The sequence below is a fragment of the Lactuca saligna genome, chromosome 3 (genome assembly GCF_052625555.1).
Source record: "Lactuca saligna cultivar CGN05327 chromosome 3, ASM5262555v1, whole genome shotgun sequence".
Taxonomy (NCBI): Eukaryota; Viridiplantae; Streptophyta; class Magnoliopsida; order Asterales; family Asteraceae; genus Lactuca; species Lactuca saligna.
Genome location: NC_136419.1, coordinates 53,556,334 through 53,578,046, shown reverse-complemented (window position 1 = coordinate 53,578,046; position 21,713 = coordinate 53,556,334). Strand labels below are relative to the sequence as shown.

General features: G+C 34.2%; 1 protein-coding gene across 2 annotated transcripts; it reads right to left on the bottom strand.

The window, feature by feature from the left end:
• Nucleotides 1-29: 29 nt before the first annotated feature.
• LOC145036585 (ABC transporter C family member 10-like) lies at nt 30-15,609 on the bottom strand. Of its 2 annotated transcripts, XM_078985045.1 has the most exons (13): nt 14,255-15,609; nt 14,091-14,191; nt 6,722-7,042; nt 6,571-6,657; nt 5,904-6,485; nt 5,664-5,828; nt 1,990-2,284; nt 1,687-1,901; nt 1,293-1,598; nt 1,154-1,217; nt 833-1,072; nt 485-597; nt 38-304 (listed from the first exon to the last, which is right to left on the bottom strand). In XM_078985045.1, the coding sequence occupies exons 1-12, from the start codon at nt 15,546-15,548 to the stop codon at nt 485-487; spliced, it is 3,783 nt and encodes a 1,260-aa protein (XP_078841171.1). In that variant the 5' UTR covers nt 15,549-15,609; the 3' UTR covers nt 38-304. The 2 variants fall into 2 exon arrangements, with proteins under 2 accessions (XP_078841170.1, XP_078841171.1); XM_078985044.1 differs by having other exon boundaries at nt 30-304; nt 14,091-15,609.
• Between the last annotated feature and the right edge of the window lie 6,104 nt (nt 15,610-21,713).

The window sequence follows — 21,713 nt, the reverse complement described above, 5'->3', positions numbered from 1 at the left end:
GTTACGTTAATTCTTATAAAATTATGGTTTTATAATAAGATCAGATTATCCATGATCATAAACAGATGAATTAGCTTGTTAAAAAAAGCACATACCTGAGTGTACCAAAGACGTGGCCGATATAAGAGATGCTGAAAACTTAAAATAGATGATATATAGTTGTTCCTTTTCAAAACAAATCGTAAGGCATTGCATCTTACGATGTAAAAAGGTAAATTACATGGAGATCATTCTCAATTTCTTCATAATCAAGGAGAAAATCTAATTATTGATTGGCATTGCATCTTATGAGGTCTCACTTGATCTGAAAAACGAGAAAGGGGATATGAAATCATACACAATTCACACTACAAGAAAAGTCCTTGTTATATATATATATATATATATATATATATATATATATATATATATATATATATATATATATATATATATATATATATATATATATATATGTGGATTATTTTTGTAGCGCAAATCTTACCTAGTCCAGTCCGGAGGCTTTATGTTGTGACCAATATTCATTAACAAGCTGTGCGAATAAGGAAGCTGATTCATTCATTAGTTTCATGGGCTTGTCATACTCCATCACCTTTCCTGTAACATACAAGCATAATTCTCATTTATTTCAAAAGGATCAGCATGCATTTTGAATTCCTTTACTCGTTCTTGAAAATTGTAAGAAGCCACAACTTGTGAAAGGATGGAGGATTTTCGAATTTGTACTACTTGCAAAATACATGTTTTTGTGGGCAATTTTTGTAAGAGCAATTGTTTGCTTGTGAAAAGTTAAAGGTAGCTAGTTAGTAGAAAGATATAGGAAAGAACTCACCATCCTTCATAACAAGTACCATTGTACAGTCTATAACGGTTGGTATTCTGTGTGCAACTGTTATTACTGTACATTGTTGAAATTCTTCCCGAATCGTTTTTTGGATAATTGTATCTGTTGCATTGTCGATTGAAGCTGTGGCTTCATCAAGTATCAATATCTTTCGTCTTTTCAAAAGGGCTCTTCCTAAACAGAATAATTGTCGTTGTCCCAAACTCCAATTCAAGCCATCTTGCACAACTGTATTTACATCATTATATAATTAATACCAAAACACCATCTTAATCTTTAGTCTAATGTAGAAGTTATAAAGCTTCTTACCTAACGAGTCTAACCCCTCTTTTTTATCTTGAATCACCTCTCGAAGTTGGCATTTTTCAAGAACCTAGAATACACAATGATCATTAGCATTTGTTGATGGCTTTTGATTAAAACATGTCTGATTGTGATATGTTGTTACCTTCCACAGTTCCTGATCACTATGTTCTGCTAGGGGATCAAGATTATATCGAATGGAACCACTAAATAGAGTTGGTTCTTGTGGGATGATACCAAAACTTGATCGAAGGTCATGAAGGCCAATAGAAGTGATATCTAAGTCATCTATAACAATCCTTCCTTGTGTAGGTTCAACTAGTCGAAACAAAGCACTTATCAAAGTTGTTTTTCCACTCCCTGTCCTTCCAACAATTCCAATTTTATGTCCTCCTTCAAATACACAATTGATTCCTTGAAGTACCAATGGGGAATTCGGTTGATATCTAATCTGCATATCAACACATAAACAAATAGTCAACAAAAGTTACAAGAGTGAATAATACATGCTTGGAAATAAGTTTGAAAATGTTACGTACTTTAAGGTTTTGAATATCAACTCTACCGATACTTGGCCAACTTGTTGAGGGTCGGTTGGCTTCTATGATTTCTGGGGCTTCACTAGGAATATGCATGTGTTGCTCTAGTCTTTCGACAGAAACTATCTGATTTGAAAGTTGGCATTGAAATTGGATGGAAGCAACAAGAGCAGCGTTCAATGAGAGCCCATAAGAAAGAGCCATTCCAATGATACCTATCATTATTAATTACACCAAAAACACCGTTTCTTTCTAGTCGTTTTTGAGATTATATATATGGTTTTGAAATCATTAATCACTAACCTGAGTCAGAAGCTTGAAATGGAAGCAAAGTTATGGCCAAGGCAGACATTGAAACAACAAGTGCACATAGCATTTCAAGACGTTGGATCAACCACTCATTTGCTGAAAAACTATGAAAAAATGGACTCGCGTTGCCATCAATAAGGTGCATATGTTCTAGAAAGAAACCATCTTCTTTGCCAAATGCACGGATGGTTACAGCTCCGGCGATCGACTGTGCGAGATGGCTTGCTACTAATGACTTACTCGTGCCATCCAATCGCATTAACTCCTTTGCAGAAGCGTTGTACAATTTCTATGTGAAAAATAATCAAATGGCATGTTGTTTTTAGGTATTAAATACATGTTGGGTATATGTCCTTTTTTATTTGTGTTTGAATTAATCTTTTATTTCATAAATAAGTCCTAGTGTTTAGATGTTGATGTTGAAATTAAAGACTTGAAGTGATTCCATATTGATGCTATTTCATATGAGCTTATATATATATATATATATATATATATATATATATATATATATATATATATATATATATATATATATATATATATATATATATATATATATATATATTATCGAGTCAAAATCTATGTAACCGGTCATGCTTGCTAGTGTGAGATATTATTTTGATGTTTGAAATAGTGGCGTCAGAGTCACTTGTGGATAGAGACACAGGTTTACTTGAAAGATTGGAGATAGTTTAGTATTTAGTACTCTCGATGTTTTGGCATGACTTGGTATTTATTATTTACTGATGTTTGATGATTGATTAATACATATCTTTATGTTCTCTTTAATTTCTAAACATTTATATTTTGTTAATGTTTGAAAATGTCTGGAGTTTTCCGTTGCAATATTTTATGAAAAATGAAGTTTCAATAGCATAAAGAAAATTTCAAAGTAGGTGTATTTTAAGGGATGATATAGAAGTACTTTCGGGTTTGTTTTAATGGTGGGGACTAAAGTTGTTTCTTAGTCCTCAAATAAACAACCAAAACCCGTGGTTTCCTTTCCACAACAGAGGCAAAACTCAAAGGTGAAATATGGTTTGCAGGTCATATTGTAAGGTTGGTAAGGGCGTTGAAGAGAAAACATGAACTGGAATTGCCTAATAAAGCTCTAACGATATACTAAAACCATATCCAGCCCACATTTATTTTTTACATCTAAATAAAATAACAATTGATGCAAATAGTCTTTAATTTCAGATTCTATTCCTTTTGTAAGTTATTTTTACAGCAAAAAGTGTATTCCCCCATATATCTTTTTATAATTTATATAGATTGTCAAAAATATCGCTTATATAGGTTTATTGCATGTTTTATTAGAATATTTGTGCTGTAATATATATATATATATATATATATATATATATATATATATATATATATATATATATATATATATATATATATATATATATATATATATATATAAGATTCAATACATAAAGATTAAACTTTATATTTATATTAACTAATCTCATTTAATGTATAACATTATATCACATATATTAAATATCATTTATATTTAATTAGTAATTAAAATAAACTAGAAATCTATAAACCTTTAATATATAACATTATATCACACATAGTAAATAGCATTTATTTTTAATTAGTAATTAAAATAAACTAGAAATCTATAAACCTAAAATAAAAAGGACTAAAACTGAAACCAAAAGTTGAACTCCATGAATAATATCACTTTATATTTTGTTATAGTATTCACACCAAATGGTGCAAGAAATGGGGTGACATCGAGAAGAATGGAGTTAAAAATGATATTTGCCTATTTGGAGTTTGGTTGGAGATAGGGTGCGAAAAACCAAAGATAAAAAACCAAAATTGAATAATCAAACTAAACCAGATGATGTTTAGTTTTGGTTTGAGTTATTTGGTTTTCGGTTAATTTGATTTGGTTAAACAAATAAAGATATCTTATCTGGTTTGATTTTGGTTAAATTTTTATTATTTTGGTTAAGCTGAAAAAAACCAAAGAAGCTATAATATTAGTATATATAGTCATAGTTTATATCTATGATTTAATATTTTATATATAAATTTATAGATTAATTACTTATATTTTAATAACTTATTATTTAGTTAGTAACCATTATAAATTTATAATGTTTATTTTGTATTCAAAATCAAAAACAAATCAACCAAATGTCAATTAATCTTTTGTTGTTTTTTTTTTCATCTTCATATGCCATTAAAGCTATGTTAACACATCTCTTCAACTTGTATTATGGCATCAATTCTTCCACACATCACATGAAAGATTGAATATAATGTCATATATTAGTGTATTATTTTTATTTGGCAAAAGTTTAGCACATTTTTTCTTTTAGTTTAATATTTATATTTACTTGCAAAAATTTATTCGGTTTAACCGGTAAACCAAACAAAATAAACTGTAACCGAATAAACCAAAATTGATAAAACCGAACTAATTTAACCGAAAACCAAAAAAACGAACCAAATAACACCCCTAGTTGGAGATACCAAAATAATTAAATGTTTCACAACAAGAGTAAACATATTGATATATGATTACATTTTCTATGAGACCCGGTGAAAGATGGACTTGTCAAGCTAAGCTACTACAACAATTAGAACTTAACTACAGATGTTATAACAAATCCACTGAAGCTAGAAAAATCTGAGAAGCTTCGTGGCATGCTTGGAGTAACTAAATTCAATGTATTAATCTAAATGCAAATACATTATTAGCTCAAGAAGGGAGCGTTAGGTATATGGTATGTTTGGCAAAACAAGTCGGTAACAGATAAGTGGTGGGTGGTGGGTGGTAGGTTGTAGGTGGTAACTAGAAACTATATATTATATTTGTGTATAAGTGTTCGATAAAAATAGTTTTAAGTTTTTAAAATTATAGAATTATATAAAAGTAAAAGCTAAAAGTTTTTGAAAACTATTTAAGATATTTTTTAGATTGAAGTTTTTTTTTTTAAAATAAAAGTTTAAACTTGTATTTTAAAACGGAGTTATTTTTATATTTATTTTTATTTTTAAATTTAGTTCTTTATCAAAAGCTAAAAGCTTAGGTTGCGGAACATACATGTACAAGGTTTTTATTTTTGTTAGAACTAGTCTCCATTTTTAGTTAAATAAGTCATAGTCTTTAAGAGAAGCCATTCTTCATATGCCTAATAATATAAAAGTCCGTTTGACAAAAATATTCGGTTTTACCGTTTTATCGTACTTTTGTTTCATTAAAGTTGGAAGTTTGCACCTTTTTTTTTTCCAATTATACCCTTTAGCGTATTTCTCTGATTCATTAAACCCCTTTAAGGTTGACATAAATGTTTGGTTTTACCCTTTTTTATGGTTCCTTAAAGTCTTTAAGTTTCGTAGAAATGTACGATTTTACCAGATAAATCTGCAAAAAGGTAAAACTGAAAAAAGTTGCAAACTCCCGTTTTTAATGAACCAAAATATGCAAAAGATAAAACCCAACATTTCTGTCAACCAACCTTAAAAGCTTTTATGTCATTAGGTTTTTTATTTTTATTTTTTTATAATGATAGTTGTTGGGTCATTCTTCACAATGATAGTTGTTTGCAGTTACATTTAATAACACATTCCTTCTATGGATTATTTAGCTTTTGAATTTAGTAGGCATTTAGAAATCAAAGTATAGCCTTTTTTACCTGTAGAAGTATCGTCACATAAACCGTGGGAATGATAATGAACAAAGTAGGCCAAGTTAGGAACGCCAAGACTCCAAAGCTTAAGTAAGCATTCATCGTTGCTCCTACACACATCGTAAGCTTTATTGCCAATTCAAGGTCCACAATGCTAAGATCGGATGACACCTAACAAAAGAAGATTCCTAAGTTTCTTGTAGTTCATTCGAGCATAATTTTATATGTAAAAACATATCAACTTACACGACTGATGATCCTTCCGATAGGTGTTGAGTCATAAAAGGCCATTGGTGCTCGAAAAAGTGATGTAATCAACTTCATAAACATTGTTATCGATGTCTTAACCCCTAGTTTAACAGCAAAGTAAGATCTACTAAATAATAAGATTATAACCACGAAAGCGAGGCTCGTGTATACTAGTAACATGTTCCTATGGTTTACACCAAAACTGTGCACTTCCTTAGCCAACCATAGATTCTGCAACACCTGCCCGATTATGTACACAAAATTTATCAAAACCAACATAGAGAAGTAGAAAACACCGTTGCTCTGGCTAAGATATTGTTTGTACGGTTTAAAACCCGTGTCCCCTGCTTCTTTTTCTTCTTGCTTAAGCAATTGTTCTCCTAGAATTTCTTCTTTAGGATTAGTTTTTTTGGTTTCTTGAAATAGAGCTTTAAATCTGTGTTGAGAATCATCATGTGCTTCTTGATTATCTGAATTGGAAGTATCCCTAAGTGTGATCATAAGGTTTTTGAACTCTCTACAGGATGCAAGTAATTTCTCATATGTTCCTGTTTGCACGATCTTCCCATCTACCATTAACTGTAAATGGAATCAAAAGTCGTTAAGAGTGGAAAAACTTAAAAACGTTAAAACAACCAGTTTGTGAAATAGGTCATGAGCTCACCAGGATATCGTCAAAAGCTGGCAAGAAATCAACTTGGTGAGTTACAAGCAACACCGTCTTGCTAGATAGAGCATCCATGATGTATTCCTATAAATAAAAAACGTTTCAACGAATTGTATTTTTTAAAGAGAGACATGAAAATGATGATTACCTTGAACAAACTGGATGCAGTATGTGCATCAACTGCACTGAACGGATCATCCAAGAGGTATATATCTGCATCTTGATATAATGCCCGAGCAAGTTGAACTCGTTGTTTTTGTCCACCACTAAGATTTATGCCTCGTTCTCCAATAATTGTTTGGTCTCCAAATGGAAACATCTCGATATCCTTCACAAGTGAGCATTGTGTTACTACTTTTTCATACTTTTCCTCATCCATCAACATTCCAAATAGAATATTTTCTCGAATAGTCCCCGTTTGGATCCATGCCGTTTGCGAAACGTATGCTACCTTGCCATAAACTTCAACCTGAAAAATTCAAAATCCAATTTCAAACTAATAATACGATCTTTAATCGAAGCCCAAAACCTATTTATCCATGTGTTTTAATGTAAAATAACTCAATTGGATTGATTTATTATACCATTATATCTATACATGATGCTCGTGAACAATATGAAACCAAATACAGTTAACGTTGTTGGGGTTGAAACACACTTTTATTCAGAACTAAAACAAAAGAGAAGAGCTTACATGCTCAATATTACAAGAAAAAGAAACAACCCTCTAATACTCACTCTAAGTATTACTCCCTACACTCTCTGTTGTTGTGGTGCCTTACAACTCAGATTACAACTTCTATTTATACTAAAGCTAGCCACTATAAGTATTGTGACAATTTATTGTGTTCATCGTATGAAATAAAGAGGCTGCCATTTCTAGTTGTTATTGTCAACAAAGGAGGCATTCATTTGTCAACTAAAGAGGATGGTGCAGCTACTCATGGCAGGTTCACACCCAAGTAGGTTTACACTCACATTTTCCCCCTTAAACCGAACTTGGCTCGAGATTCGTCACTCCGATCATGTTTCGCATTTCACCATGTTTCACGTATGCTAAAGCCTTTGTAAAGATGTCCGCCCGTTGATCCTTCGAGTTGACATATTCTACTATAATTTGCCCACGTTCAACACATTCCCGTATGAAGTGATAACGAATGTCAATGTGTTTGCTTCGTCCATGAAACACATGATTTTTCATCAATGCGATTGCTGACTTGTTATCAACATATAAGGTGATATGCATGATATGATGTCCCGTGAGCTCCTTCACGAGATTAGCAAGCCAAATGGCTTGACATGCTGCTGTTGTAGCTGCCATGAACTCGGCTTCACACGTGCACAAAGCAACAATCTTTTGCTTTTGGGATTGCCAAGTTATCAAGTTCCTTCCTAGATAGAAAATCATTCCACTTGTGCTCTTGCTATCAACAGGGTCACCTCCAAGATCACTATCGGTAAAACCAACCAAATCTTCAATTTCACGACCTCTTCCATAATTGATTCCATAATCAACAGTTCCTTTCACATACCGTAAGATGTGTTTCACAACTTGGAAGTGCAAAACGGTCGGTTCCTCCATGAAACGACTTGCAATTCCAACTGAAAATGACAAGTCCGGTCGAGTGTGAGTCAACTACCTCAAACAACCTACCACTCGCCTATATTCAGTTGGATCAACTTTTTCACCATCTTCATCCTTTTTAACCTTCAACTTAGGTTCCATTGGTGACGTTGTCGGATTGCAATCCAGCAACCCAAATTGCTCTAAAATCTTCTTTGCATAAGCTGTTTGTCGCAAAGATATTCCCCACTTCTTTTGCGAAACTTCGATTCCAAGGTAGTAAGAAAGTAATCCCAAGTCACTCATTTCGAATTCTTTCTTCATTTGTTCTTTGAATTCGACAACGTCGTTAGTGCTCGATCCGGTAATGATCAGGTCATCAACATAGACACCAACAATAAGAATTTTGTCTTTTGAGTTCCTTTTGTAAACAGCTGGGTCTTGTGAACTTTTTGTAAAACCAAGCCTTTTTAAGCTTTTATCCAAACAAATGTTCCAAGCTCGAGGAGCTTGTCGTAGACCATAAAGAGCTTTTATGAAGCTTGAACACCTTATGACTGTTTGCTCTATCAACATAACCTTCTGGTTGGGTGACATAAACCTCCTCTTTGAGATCTCCATTAAGAAAAGCTGACTTGACATCGAGATGGTGGACAACCCACCCATGTTGAGCTGCTAAGGCAAGAATGAGTCTTACGGTGTCAAGTCATGCTACAGGTGCAAAAACTTCATCAAAGTCGACTCCTTCCTTTTGTACAAATCCTTTTGCTACAAGTCGAGCTTTATGCTTCACCACTTTTCCCAAGTTGTCTTTCTTCACTTTAAACACCCATTTCAAACCGATTGCTTTGTTTCCGGGTGGCAAATTGGTAAGTTGCCATGTCTTGTTCTTCTTGATTGCATCCAACTCTGCTTGCATAGCCTCCTGCCATGCTTTAGAGGTTAATTGCCTCTTTAAAATTCAAGGGTTGATCTGCTACAATCATCAACAATTCTCCGGGTTCAAGGAACACATTTTCGCCTTCAAAATAGATATCGGTTAATGGACATAATCCCCTTGGCCCAATCTCACTAGAAGGGCTTTCCATATGGGGCGAGGTTGAAGAAAACGGGGCTGAGACAGGAGTTTGTGGGGCCGGTTCAGGCTCGTCAAATTCAGCATATGGTTGTCCAACTTGGATAACATCGATTCCTGGACTGTTTGGTTGTTCCGGGTTTATTTAGGGGTCATTTTGAGGTGTTTCGAGGTGTATTTGGGGTTGTGGTTCAATTATGGTAAAGGTCTTAGGAGTCGCCATCTCTTCTTCTTTGTTTTTGTACCAATTCCATTCTTCTTTTTCGTCAAAAACAACATCGCGACTAACTCGCAACTTTCGGTCTTGCGGATCAAACAAACGGTTGCCTTTAGTTCCATCTTCCACACCTACATACACCATCTTTTTACTTCGATCATCAAGTTTCTTCAAGTGACCACCTACAAGTTTAGCAAAAGCAACACAACCAAAAACTTTTAGATGTTCAAGGTTAGGCTTTTTGCCAAACCATGTTTCATAAGGTGTCTTGTCGGGAAGTGCTTTTGTTGGCAGGCGGTTGAGAAGATAAATTGCATGTCTAACCGCTTCTCCCCAAAACTCTCCCGGGACATTTCTACCTTTGAGCAGACTTCTTTCCATGTCCATAACGGTTCGATTTCGCCTTTCTACAACTCCGTTCTGTTGAGGCAAATATGGTGTTGTAAGATGCCTTTGAATACCATTTTCTTCACAAAATAATGAGAATTCTTTTGAAGTGAATTCTCCCCCTCGGTCCGTTCGAAGTATCTTTATTTGATAACCCGAATTCTTTTCAACCATCAACTTGAACCGTTTGAAAGCGCTCAAGGCTTGAGACTTCTCCGATAGCATGTAAACCCACATCCACCGGCTAAAATCGTCTACTAAAAGGAGAAAATATTTACTCCCTCCAACAGATGTAGGTGTGATCGGACCACATAAGTCCGCATGAACAAGTTGTAGAGGTTTTTAAGCCCGAAAAACTGCATGATCCGGGAAAGGAATTCGGGTTTGTTTGGAAAGAACGCACCCTTCACATACTTGGTTTGGGTGCTCAATCTTTGGGACTCCGATTGCCATATTCTTTTCGGACAACTTCTTTAAGGCGAGAAAGTTAACACGACCGAGTCTAGAATGCCATATCCAAGTTGGTTCGTCTTTTGTTGCTAAAAGACAAGTCGGTCTACCGGTCCTTAAAGGAGTTTTATATAACCGGTTTGGGGATCGTTTAACTCTCAAAAGTAGAGTTTTGTTTCCGTCAAACAATGTCAGATCCGACCCATCCATTATCACCATTTTTGCTATCGAATAAAATCGACCATTTTCCTAAAATAGCGACGGACGAACCATCCCCAAATTTCACGTGACCCGTAACGTGCTCATCTAGTTCGCGAAACTTTGAGCGGTCTCCAGTCATGTGATTGCTAGCACCATTGTCGAGATACCATACCTCGGACTCGACTCGACTTTCTCCAAATGTAAGAAGATTAACACAAATCTTCTCTCTTAGAGACACCTTTTTGTTTGCATATTCTTGTGCAGCTGCCATCATCAAAATAGGCTCTTCTTCGTTGGCTTGAGCGAGGTTCGCCTCCTCACCTCGATTCTTGTTTGGACACTCCGACGCATAATGACCAAATTGTTCACAAGTAAAACATTTGATTTTACTTTTATCCTTTCGAGAAGGATTATGGTCATTCCGATTTGTATTGTACTCGCGACCACCTCCTTGGCCACGTCCACGACCTCGGCCTCGTCCCCGGCCTCGGTTACCATGTCCTCCTCGTCCTCTTGAAGTGTTTGACGAGTTTCTCTCTTCAGTTTGCTTTGAACGAGATGCCCACTCGGCATGTGTAAGCAATAGAGAAGGTCTTTTTCTCCATAGCTTCGAAGTCTCTCTTCATGGGTCTTAAGACGACCCACAACTTCTTCCACCGTCATATTCTTCAAATCTCCGAATTGCTCGATAGATATTACGATTTGTATAAATCGTATCGGTACGGCTCGCAGAAACTTCTTCACAACCGTTATTTCTTCAATCTTTTCACCTAGAGATCGAATACCGGTTACGATAATATTCAATCTCATGGAAAAATCATCTAACCATTCACTGTCTTTCATCCGGATCACCTCGAAGTCACTTCTCAAGGTTTGAGCTTTAGCCTCCTTGACCCGATCGGCTCCCATGTGCATCATCTTAAGCGTTTCCCATGCTTCTTTAGCTGTGTCCTTCTCAGCTAACATTAGAAGTACATCCTCTGGAATTGCTTGATAAATAGCCGCAAGAGCCATCCGATCTTTACGTACGTCCGTTTCTGCATTTTTAATTACATCCCATACTCCTTGTGCTTGTAAATTCACTCGCATTTTTATGGCTCACACCGAGTAGTTCATCTTCGTGAGCATTGGATAGTGTAACGTAACACTACCATCTTTCCCGGTCCTTTGAAAACTTTCAACTTTGGCTTGAGAAGATGACGTAGTTGGTGTAGTCATTTTTGGCATATACTTGGGCATACACAATAATGATTTTTTTTTTGAAGTACAGGGACCAATATGAACTTTTTAGAAGTTCAGGGGGCAAATAGAACTTTTACAGATGTAAAACAGGGGCTAAACTGAAAATTTTCTGAAAAACGGGACAAAAAAGCAATTTTTCTGAAAAACAGGGGCTAAATTGCACTTTTCGGAAGAACAGGGGCTAAACTGCAATTTTCTGAACTTTGGTCAGCTGCTGACGTCACTGCTACATTGCTGCTACAGTAGTCGCTACAGTGTCGTCTTCTCCGGCGAACACTGGTTTTTCCGGCCAACTTTCCGGCGACTTTTGACCAACTTTGACCGGCGATTTGGAAGCCTTCCGGTGGTCAAAAATTCAAAAAAATATATTTTCGGAATCCTCGGAACGATACCTTTCCAATGGTGTACTCCGAAATTGTTTTTGAGATAAAAAAATTTTGACCAAAAAACAAAGAATGCTCCCCCGGAGCTTAACCAAGCTCTGATACCACTTGTTGGGGTTGAAACACACTTTTATTCAGAACTAAAACAAAAGAGAAGAGCTTACACGCTCAATATTACAAGAAAAAGAAAGAACCCTCTAATACTCACTCTAAGTATTACTTCCTACACTCTCTGTTTTTGTGATGCCTTACAACTCAGATTACAACTTCTATTTATACTAAAGCTAGCCACTATAAGTACTGTGATAATTTATTGTGTTCATCGTATGAAATAAAGAGGCTGCCATTTCTAGTTGTTATTGTTAACAAAGGAAGCATTCATTTGTCAACTAAAGAGGATGGTGCAGCTACTCATGGCAGGTTCACACCCAAGTAGGTTTACACTCACAAACGATTGCTATTATACTAGTCACTAAAACCAAATATTGTGTTAAAGTTTTATGTGTACATGTTGATTCTGATTTTAGTTATTATTTTCATAACAATATTATATATATATATATATATATATATATATATATATATATATATATATATATATATATATATATATATATATATATATATATATATAATATTTGTTACTCGTAAGGTTATATTATCAACTGGATTAATATTAATTATGTATTAGTAAATTTTATGTTTCAAACTTATATACATTTTTTTTTTGTATTTTTTAATAAATATAAACGTTATGTTTGAAATTTATATTACTTACTAAAAAGGAATTATATCAAGAATATTTTGTTCTTGTTGGAAACGGTTTAAGATCGACTCAAAGGGTTTTCAAAAGCCTGTTTTATGCACATTAACGACTACGGACCGGTCTAGGTCAATCTCGAATTGGTCCGATTTTTTTGGCCACCGGTATCGACACAAGTCTTTTTTAGACTGATTTTTGACATTTTTTTTTTCATTTCATTCTATTTGGGACTGGTCTTGGTTTTTTAGTATGGAAGTGCGATCTTTGCATGTATTTTTTTGGTCCAGTTTTTGTGTTTTTTCGGTTTTGGATTTTTCCGTTAACAAATATGTGATTAAGATCAGCATATTAATACATTAAAATTTATAAAAAATAATACATTAAAATGTAATAAAGAAAAAAAAAGTTGAATATGCTATTAAAACAAAGATGATATTTATGTAGTGAAGTGGTAAGTCGAATAAAAAGTATGACGTATCTAGTGGGGTGGGGCTAAAACTAGAGGGTGTGGATGTGGTAGGAAGTGTGGTTCGCCACTTCAACTGTGGCAAACACCCTCGTCTGCGGTAGGATGTGTAGTTCCTCTCTCTTCACTTATAATGTGCCTTGCTCTCTCTCTCTCTCTCCACACACACACATAATATGTATGTAGAAAGGGATCGATCTCTATATATGGATCCGATACTAAAAATTGTAAAGACTCTATAAGACAAGGGAATAGGTGACAAAAACACTTGACATATGCTTGAAAGGCCATACAAACACCTAGCCTCAAAGGTGACATAATGACAAACTAAAATGACATTTTAGTGTGATGAGAGAGGAGAGAGAATACGCATGTGAGTGTGTTTATTTTTTTTTCTTATCGTATTTTTTTTACCAAGTTGATCTGTTCCTAAAACAACATATTATTTATGTTGTGTGGCAAAATTAACATGAACAGTTTGTGGCTTTATCAAGCCTAATAATCGAATGATGCTGGCTGAAATTAGTGACATTATATAGAGGTATTAGTTTTTGCTATTGCACTGATAACAATTTTATTCGGTTTGAAGCAAGTAATGGTTTTTTTTAAGCAAATATTATAAACTACTTTTAAATTATTCTATTAGAGTTATTGCGGGATTTGAAGCTTCGACTTTAAAAAGGGAAGACAATATCGAATACTGTTGGACTAAAAACAAGTAATGGGTAAAGAGTACATATTTGGTAGGTCAAAATTTAAGAAGACTTACTGTGCCTTCTATGTTGGGAACCTCTCCTAGAATGGCAGATATAAGAGTCGATTTACCCGACCCGACCTCTCCACATATTGCCACCTTTTTGCCTGTCGAAACTTCAAGATTTACATGGGTTAGGGTCGGTGTTGATGAATTATCATTCCATGAAATCCTCTCACATTTGATTATTACAGATAGCTCTTGATCATCTTCCACATTCACATGACTTGTTCCCTCTTTCTGCAATTCAGGCGCCTCAAGAAACTTAACAACACGAGCTAACGCTACACTTGCCTCGATAAACACAGCTGCAACATCAGGAATGCTCTGAATAGGCTCCTGAATGATCCGAATTGTTGCCAGAAACGTGAACACATTACCTGCATCAAGTGTAATTCCCAACAAATAACACGACCAAAACGTAACTACTCCTACAACCGCCGGAGACGACCAATAAAGAGCCAAGTAGACGCCTCTTTGTGAGATAACAGCCGATAAGCATCTCATCTCTTCGCTTCTCAACTTTCCAACCACCTCCCGGAAATGCGTCTCCCATGCATACAGCTTCAAAACCTTCATGTTTGTAACAGCCTCCGTTATACCCTTCAATCTTCGGTCTTGTGTCATCATAAGTCCTGTTAAGTTTTCATGTTGCAACTTACCCAACGGGATATTTCCAACAACTGTCAACGTTACTACTAAAAGAGATGCAAATGTTGCAACTCCCACTGAAAAATAGATTATAACTATCGCCAGACATATCTGAAGAGGTATCATCCATACCCGATGAAACCACAATGGGAACTCGCCGATTCTAGTAGCATCAACGGTGGCGTAGTTCATTATTTGACCGGAGGAGTAACTCAATTTAGCATCGTTGGATAGCCGGAGTTGCTTCTGATAAATGGCTGCACATAACATCGATTTCACTTGGAGTCCGATCACTCTACTTCCAAACTTTAGTTGTCTCTCCGATACCGATTCTAGACATTTCGCTAGTAGCAGACCTAACGCCAGAAAGTAACCTTCATGCTCAAAGCTTTCTTTCCCTTGGAAAACCCTAATGAAAGCTCGTAGAATCAAAGGTCCAGAAGCCAAAGCGAGCACTTTTATTAGTGCAAAGAAGCCTGTGATCACGACCTCTTTACATTGCCAAACGAACAGTGTTGACAATATCGACGGATTGGAATCACCACGACCACCGGAAGCACGTCGCTTCTTCATCGTCTCCATGAATCTGGAATAGCATTCTTTAGCTGTATCTTCTCTTCGTAACTTTGGGATGTCCTTGTCGTCAAGAACTTTAGTTTTTCCTTTTATCATCAACGGATTTAGCCACCAGAATGTAAGTTTGCTTAACGTTCCTGCTTCAACCATTGGAGTAACATTTTCGTTTGTTTCAGATGGCGGAATAGCTTGCAGAGGTTCATAAAAACAACCAATATTCTCGACGTTTTTTTGTTTTAGGGCCATGAAAACCCTGCTCACAAGTTTTCTTCTAAAATCGATGAAGTGACTTAGTGACTTACGTAGTTACGTGCACATGCTATGACAAAATCTTTACGGATCTAGTTTTAGTTTAGAGCATCCTTTTTCTTTTCAAAAGCTTTTTTTTATCTAAATAAGCTTTTGAATAAGTGTGGTTCCTTTTGTGAGAACTTTTCTTCATAACATACTCATCGGCTATAAAGAGCCTGTGTTCACTAATTTTTATTTTATAAAAATTTTTAGTTAATATATTTATAATAGTTAACATTTAAAAAAACAAAATTCTCCAACTAATTTATCATTTATAAGTTCTATCATATAATTTATAACTTATCGTTGTTGGGTATTTTTTTTTTCGAAACCATAAAAGATAATAAACTACAAAACAGTAAAATATTATGTAACCGAAATGCATGTTTTATAGTATTTATTATTTTTTAATTTTGATAATTTTACAACTACTTTTTAAATTATATAACTTTTTTATAAAGTACATTCATTTTTATTTTTTATTAAATCAACTGATTAACTAATAAAAAAATTTAATATCTAAATATCACTAGGATATAAAATATAATGGTACTTAATTTAGGAATCAAATATGCAAAACATATGAAAAAAAAAAATTAAAAGGTTAGTGGAAGATAAAGGTTTGTGAGTGTTTTTTTATGAAAAGTCTTGTTCTCCGATGGTAAAAGAATTTCAAAAGTTTTTCTTTTTAAGAACCTACCATAAGAGATGTTTTGAGGACATCATTATTCATTCAACTCTTTAAAATTTAATATATTGATACATCATTTTTTCTATGAACTCTATCAATTTTTTTATAATGCACGCTTTACAAAGTTCAATGAAAAATATTTAAATATTGATGGAATATAATACATTAGGTCTATCAGACCAATTAGTATACCATCGATGAACCATTTTGTGGTCTAACTGGCCACGGACAACGGTCGTGCACACCAGCCTGACCATTCGTTGTGCATCGTTATCGTGGTGTACCGTGGGTGGGAAGGACGAGATGCAACGACCAATAAGAGTTTGCTTCATATTTGACCGGTGATGTAGTTGTTGAACGATTAATTTAAAAAAAAACATTGTTTTAAACACAAGTTTTATCTATAAAAACCACACGATACACCCACATTTCTTACACCATTCTTTTTTTTTTCTCTATATTACACAATATACATACAATCTTTTTACAAACTATTATCATTTTAATTTTAATGCTATAATTATTGAATTGTCAATATAACACCCGAATCGTTGAGGTATTTTATTTTAATTAAAAATCTTGATTTTGAATTGCCACAACGTGGTGGAGGTACCGACACAACGTGACAAGGCTGGAAGGATCTCAAACATCGATTCCTGGTCGCTACGACGTGGTCATATGTTGGCCATGACGTGGCAACCACCTGATGGCAAAAGGCCTATTTTTTCGGGTATTTAAGGGAAAGTATGGACTAGGGTTGTTTACCCTCAGCCTTCATCACTCTCAAACATCAGAAACCCTAACCCTAACACCTCTTGATGATTATTGAGATCATCTTGGTGCTTGGTATTTGCTTGTGAAGGAAGAAGAAGGCTTTGGAGGTCTTGTTAGAATCTTGGGAAGCTTTGGGACTTCACTTTCTCCGGACATTTGGTATGTGCCAAGATCCAAACTTTATGCTTTTATATTGCTAGATCTAAGGTTTTGTACCATTTTCTTCTTGAATGAGCATGATGGAGTGGAAGGATTCCATAAAGTCACAAACTTTATGGATCCTTGGGGTCCCTTTAAGTACATATGTTGTAGATATGGAGTTTCTTGGAAGTTATTGGTCCCATTTAAGTTCTTTTTTCCCCATGTTTTGACCTAAAAATGGAAGCGACATGCATTGTACATGCATGTCCGTAAAGCACCAACTTTTATGTTCCATTTGGTGTAAGAAAGCTTTCTGGAAAACATGGATGAATGACCTTGATGATTAAGAGTTTATTGGTTAAGTCATGCTTCTTAATGTCTTTAAGGACCTTGGTTTAGAGTTATTTTCTTAATTGAATGTCTTAATGGATAAAGTTGGAAACTTTATCCATCAAGACCTTGAGAAGGATTAGATCTGAACTTTGGAGCACATGGAATTGGAAGAAAACAACTTAATACGATTGAGCTGTTCAGACAAGTTCCCACGATGTGGCCACTAGGGATCAGTCGATTGTTTTGGCATTTTGTGCCCACGACGGGGCCAAAGGAAGGCCACGACGTGGGGGGTTTGATGTTGACAATTTTGACCCTAAATTTGAAAGTTGACTTTTTTTGTCTCATTGACTTTTTGTCAGATTGCTAGCTTTAGAAGGGTAGCCTAAGAGTTTACCTTGTATGGATATCTAGGTGGCGTTTAGCACCCATGCTTGGATTTTGACAGCTATTGAATTTTTATGAGACTATTAGGTGAGTTTTTATCACTATACTATGTAGGTGTTAGTTGTCTATGTGATACTTGCATGAAAGACCCAAGGGGTAGCCCGTGACATTTGTATGAAAGACCATGGGGGTAGCTAATGAAACTTTTGTATAAGACCTTTGGGCAGCCAAGGCACTGCAGGGGAAGACCATATGTAACGACCCAAAAATCAAGTGTAACACCGATTTCCTGGTATGTATTTTACTTAAGAATTTTATGTATTTTCTCTAGGACTCGATGAGTTGATGGCCCAACTCGTCGACTAGAGACAGGATCCGCAGGAAGTTAAGTGACCTACGCGACGAGTCGGGGGCTGACTCGACGAGTAGGCGCTGTTTGGACAAAACCCTAAATCTGAGGGATTGCACCATATTTAAACATCATTATAGCCTTAAACCAGCCCCCATCACCCCTAGAATGTTCCTTCCAAAACCCTAGTCTCCATATAAGTGTTCTTGAGTGTTTCTCACCTTTGTGAAGGATTTTTGGTGCATCTAAAAGCTAGAAGAAGAAAAGAGAGGTTGAAGATTCGAAGGGGGCAAAGTAGATCCAAAAGCCATCTTCCTTTTTCCACCTTTTCTGGTAATCAAGTTCTCAACTTGACCCTTGTATGTTTTAGATCTTCAAACTCCCTAAATTGATGGTTTTGAGCTCAAAAACCATGAATTCTTAGGGATGAAGCAGTTTTATCGATTTATATCTCATATCTAGTTCTTAGAATCGAATACATGGCATAATGATGCAAGCTTTATGGCCATGATAGGCCATGCACCCCTTTAGACTCCATTTTTGGGTCCATTAAGCTTATACTCCCATGCATGCACGTGAATTCGTAACTTTATGTGCTAGATTGACTTTAGAAGCTCAGATCTATCTTTTGGATGAGTGTTGTACATCAGAAATCGAGAAAACAAGACTTGGACAACATCGACTCGACGAGTGTTCTTGGAACTTGACATATGGTAGAGCTTCCACATGTTTTGTCGAAAGAGCAACTAGCTTGTATGTTGGCAAAAGCAATATGTGGGAGAGAATTTTCAGAGCTCTCTTGACAAGTTGGGAATGATGAATATACATTCTCCATCTTGAGGGAGAATGTTAATGAGAGCAAGTCCAGGAAGTTTGTTCATGTAAATTTTATCTAATCCAAGATTATTGGTTGCATCATAGTTAGGTTGTTAGTTCTCTTATTATATAAATACGTGTATCCTAAATCAATAATACATACAGAGAATTGAAAGACTTGTCCACAGTATTGTCTTCTCACTTTGTTACAATTATCGTTAAATAGTTGAAATATACGTTAATTAGATTGGTAAATTGGTAGAAATATCTTGTATTGTTTTTGCTAAGACACTCTATTTCATCAATTAGATCACATATTCTGTAAGGAAAAAAATGACGTTTGATTTGATATATGATTATTTTTACTAACAATCAAGAACTTCAAATATTTCTTGTTATATTAAAAGTAAGAGTACTTTTAGATCATAAGCAACTTAAGCAATATATAATGATTACTAATTGCTGGATAATTTAGTTGTGCAATAGCAATATTATAAACAAAAAACGTTGTCCCCAAATAAAAATAACCAAGGGGACATTTGGTACCATCATCAAAATTGATCCCCACTCTAACAAATGATATGTCTATTTTTATACACAATTCCAACAAAGCAATTATATATAATTAAACGTAATAAAATAACAATGACACATCTTATAACCATTTTTTTGCCATTAAGTTTTATCGGATCAGAAACTAAAATCGGTATTTGCTTATATGAAATCACTACATGTTTTCTTGTATTTAAATTTAATTGAATTATTATTTATAGAACTACGCGCCATTAAATATACACATGGAAAAGATAAATATTAGTTAAACAAATCGGAAAAATGATTCATTCCACTAATAGATATATGAAAATGGCTAAGAAAAGAGATTCCTTTCATTAAACAAATCGGAATCATAATTCCATAGACAACAACCAACAGGAGGAGCTTTCATGGAGAATCCACTTTCCCTTCTTGAATATTCAATAATTAACATATAGACTTTGATAAAAAGTAAAATAAATAATATTTGAATATTTGGAAAAAAAAGTTTTATGTCTAATCATCCATAACTTAAAATAAAAGTTATTATTTATATTTAAAAACAAATATATTAAGTGATAACACTCATTTATCTGATCAAGCATAGAAGATCTACATTGAGTTCGTTACAAAGTAAATATAAAACAAACTTTCGATCATATGTTATTGTAATAAGTCTTATCTATGCATATTTCTTCTAGCAACATAAAAATAACAATCAATAAGTAGATTTCATATTTAGCTTGTATATCATTTTTCACACTCTTAAGTTATTAGATAAATATAAAAAGATGGATCAAGCTTCAAACAAAGTTTATATATAGATGGTTCAAATGTCATATGTAAACATATTACATATATTTATGTAAGAATATAAAAATGTCATATGTTCACAAACGAATATGATTTATTTTCATGTGATCCTATAATTAAGTTGTATAACTTGGTTATATATATATATATATATATATATATATATATATATATATATATATATATATATATATATATATATATATATATATATATATGTGTGTGTGTGTGTGTGTTTTATATTTATAAGTTAAAAGATTTTGTTTTCAAATATGACGTTTGTGTACATGCACTAAAAAGCATGGCACCTTGTAACGTGGATACCACAACAAGTGCACTTTCATCTTGGCCACCAACAACCCCATCATTTATATACACGTGGCATTTGCATTGCTTTCAAGTTCATATTTAACAAACATCCTCATTTGCTTGTTTGTTGCTATTTCCATTTCATCATTCTCATGACCTAAATTTCAATACTTTTATGACTTGGTATTTTTTTTCTTAAACGTTTGAATTATATTAGACTAGTAAAAAGCTACAGAAAAGAAAAAGATAACATAAAAAGCAGTAATAACAAAAATTGGCGTTTTTAACCACCCAATAAAATTGACTTTTAGTTTGTTTCATTTATTAAAATCTAAAAGGAGAAAATCTTATTAAAATAAAAGAGAGAGAAGAAGAAAACCTTTTTTCTCGATTGTGAAACTCGAAAAGTAAATAATTCATATAACTCCAAAATAGGTCACAGCAAGGCATCTTCTTTCCTCTTTTCATGGTTTTTACTTTTTATAACCCTATCCGATTGACTTTAATGATTTAGTATTGGAAAACTATTGATTATCATTTTTAAGTTTCATACTTGTTTTATGAAGTGGAAGTAATTTAATTTAGGAAAAATAACTCTTGAGGGTAATTAACTTTCGCGTTTGTACTCATTTGATTTTTTTTTTATTCAATATACTATCAAACTTGTTGTTTGCGTTTACCATAACCCTTTTGACCTGTGTTAGTCGGTCAAAGGGTTATGGTGAACACAAAGAAGAAGTTCGATGGTATATTGAGTACAAAAAAAAAAAAAAAAAGAGACCAAATGAGAACGAACTCAACAGTTGGTTACCCTCTTGAATCATTTTTCCCAAAAATTTAAATGAAATTAAAATTGCAAAATTATCAAAGATTGCAACCTTCTTTGGTTATAACGTATATGAAGAGCGTTTCAAAGGGGTAACCTTGTTAAAACATGGTCTACGTTATGCTTATTGTGGTTAGCTGTCAACAC